At 38.4% G+C, this 1,629-nt stretch overlaps 1 protein-coding gene across 1 annotated transcript in view; it reads right to left on the reverse strand.

Annotated features, from left to right (window-relative positions):
* Window positions 1-1,629, reverse strand: part of c9 (complement component 9) — a 19,338-nt gene that overhangs the window by 13,910 nt on the left and 3,799 nt on the right. The window contains exons 3-4 of the mRNA XM_014031408.1: window positions 1,131-1,281; window positions 909-1,056 (exon numbers count right to left, since the gene is read on the reverse strand). Of these exons, the coding sequence (XP_013886862.1) occupies window positions 909-1,056; window positions 1,131-1,281 (299 nt within the window). The remainder of the gene's footprint in view (window positions 1-908; window positions 1,057-1,130; window positions 1,282-1,629) is intronic.

A 1,629-nucleotide genomic window follows, 5' to 3' on the forward strand; every position in this document is an offset into this window, starting at 1 on the left:
GTCCCAGACGGAGCAGTGAAGGGAAACTAGAATTGAGCGGAGCTGCGTACGAAGGCAAGGGCCAGCCTAGATTAGGGGTAAAACTAGAGGGAGGTTTGAAGTGGCCCTTGCCACCCATTGTACCTGACTTGCCACGGTACCACCAAAGTCAATTGACAAGTCTCTGCATGTGCCATTGACAAATACTAAATCTGAGTAGAAAATAGAAAAGACTGTTTTGTTGGAAAAATAATTGATCAAAACGGTATGTCCGAATAAAACAGGAATCTGCTGGATTTCTTCTTTAAAGGGGCAATATTCTGTGTTTCTCAGGCATATATTTAAATATTATACCATAATAAAGTATCTATGTCACCTTTAGCTGTTATTAAAATGCTGTTTTTATGTTTAAATAGAAAATAAACTTATCTTCTCATCACTTTTGCTCCTCAGCATGTCTTCATAAAAACACTGCAGGATTTCTCAAACATGCATGGATGAGTCAAAGCAAGGCTTTGGGCATGTTTTTTATGAGAGTATAACATTATAACATAATAAATAAATAATTAAAAATAAATAAAACCCAAAAAAGTTGATTTTAAATGATATCGCTCCTTTAATATTTCACATATTAGTCTGAAATAATGCTTCTGTTGTAATAAAAAAAAAGATTTAGAATTTTTGAGTGTAGTGTGAGGGTTTGGAATAAAATGACATTTCTTTATTTTTAATGGGTAATATCTGTTCCTTATTGTTTGTTTGAAGCAGTCTAATTTGTTTTCTGAGATTCTTATATTAAATGGAAACAAAAAGGTCACTAATTAACACCAGATCGTTCAAAATCAGAAGGTTTTCTTTGTTTCGTCATGTCATTGTACTGTATTTATACATTACTTGATTCCAGTAGGACAGAGTCTAATAAGACTTACCCGTATCCTGCTGTCCTGCCCTGCTCATTGTTTTCAAGTTCTGATGTACCGCAGGGTTTACGCACAGGATCACAGTCTTCATCTGAGCCATCTTCACAGTCATAGTCCCCGTTGCATTCCAGTCTCTTTTTGATGCATGTCTTCAGTTCTGCACAGAGATGCAGATTTAATCCCAGAGGGGGAAATGATTGTGGTCTTTTTGTGTAGAGGAGGCTGCAGTACCTGTACCACACTGGAACTCTGTGGCTAAACAAGGACTTGGAGTTGACGACAAACAGTTTTCTGTAGATTCACAAAACTCTCTGTCGCCTATCGATCCCTGGCAGGGTTCACCACCAAACTGGCCAAACACTTCAACAGTCCGGGAACGCCTCTAAAGATCAGAAATAGGGACATTTTCTTGTAAAGTCCCTGTAGACAGTATGTTACTGGGCTGCAACTGGTGGAGACGAGCTTGTGACTTATCGTGTTAAAACAGTCAGAGTTTCTATTTAAGCCTCACTAAAATCTGTGTTTCTGATCAAAAAGCCAGTGAGTCGTGCAGCCCCAGTTTTTTAACATCACACTTTATTTTTGTGCGCACAGCTTACAAAACTATTATGGACACATGCAATATTTTGCCGCTGACAATGGGCCTCAAGCAAGAACCGTTCGTACGCACAGATTTGTTCTTAAGTTGTGCGTACGAGTGATTTAGGAGAATTTGTGGCATTCACCAATG

The sequence above is a fragment of the Austrofundulus limnaeus genome, unplaced genomic scaffold (genome assembly GCF_001266775.1).
Source record: "Austrofundulus limnaeus strain Quisiro unplaced genomic scaffold, Austrofundulus_limnaeus-1.0 Scaffold1245, whole genome shotgun sequence".
NCBI lineage: Eukaryota > Metazoa > Chordata > Actinopteri > Cyprinodontiformes > Rivulidae > Austrofundulus > Austrofundulus limnaeus.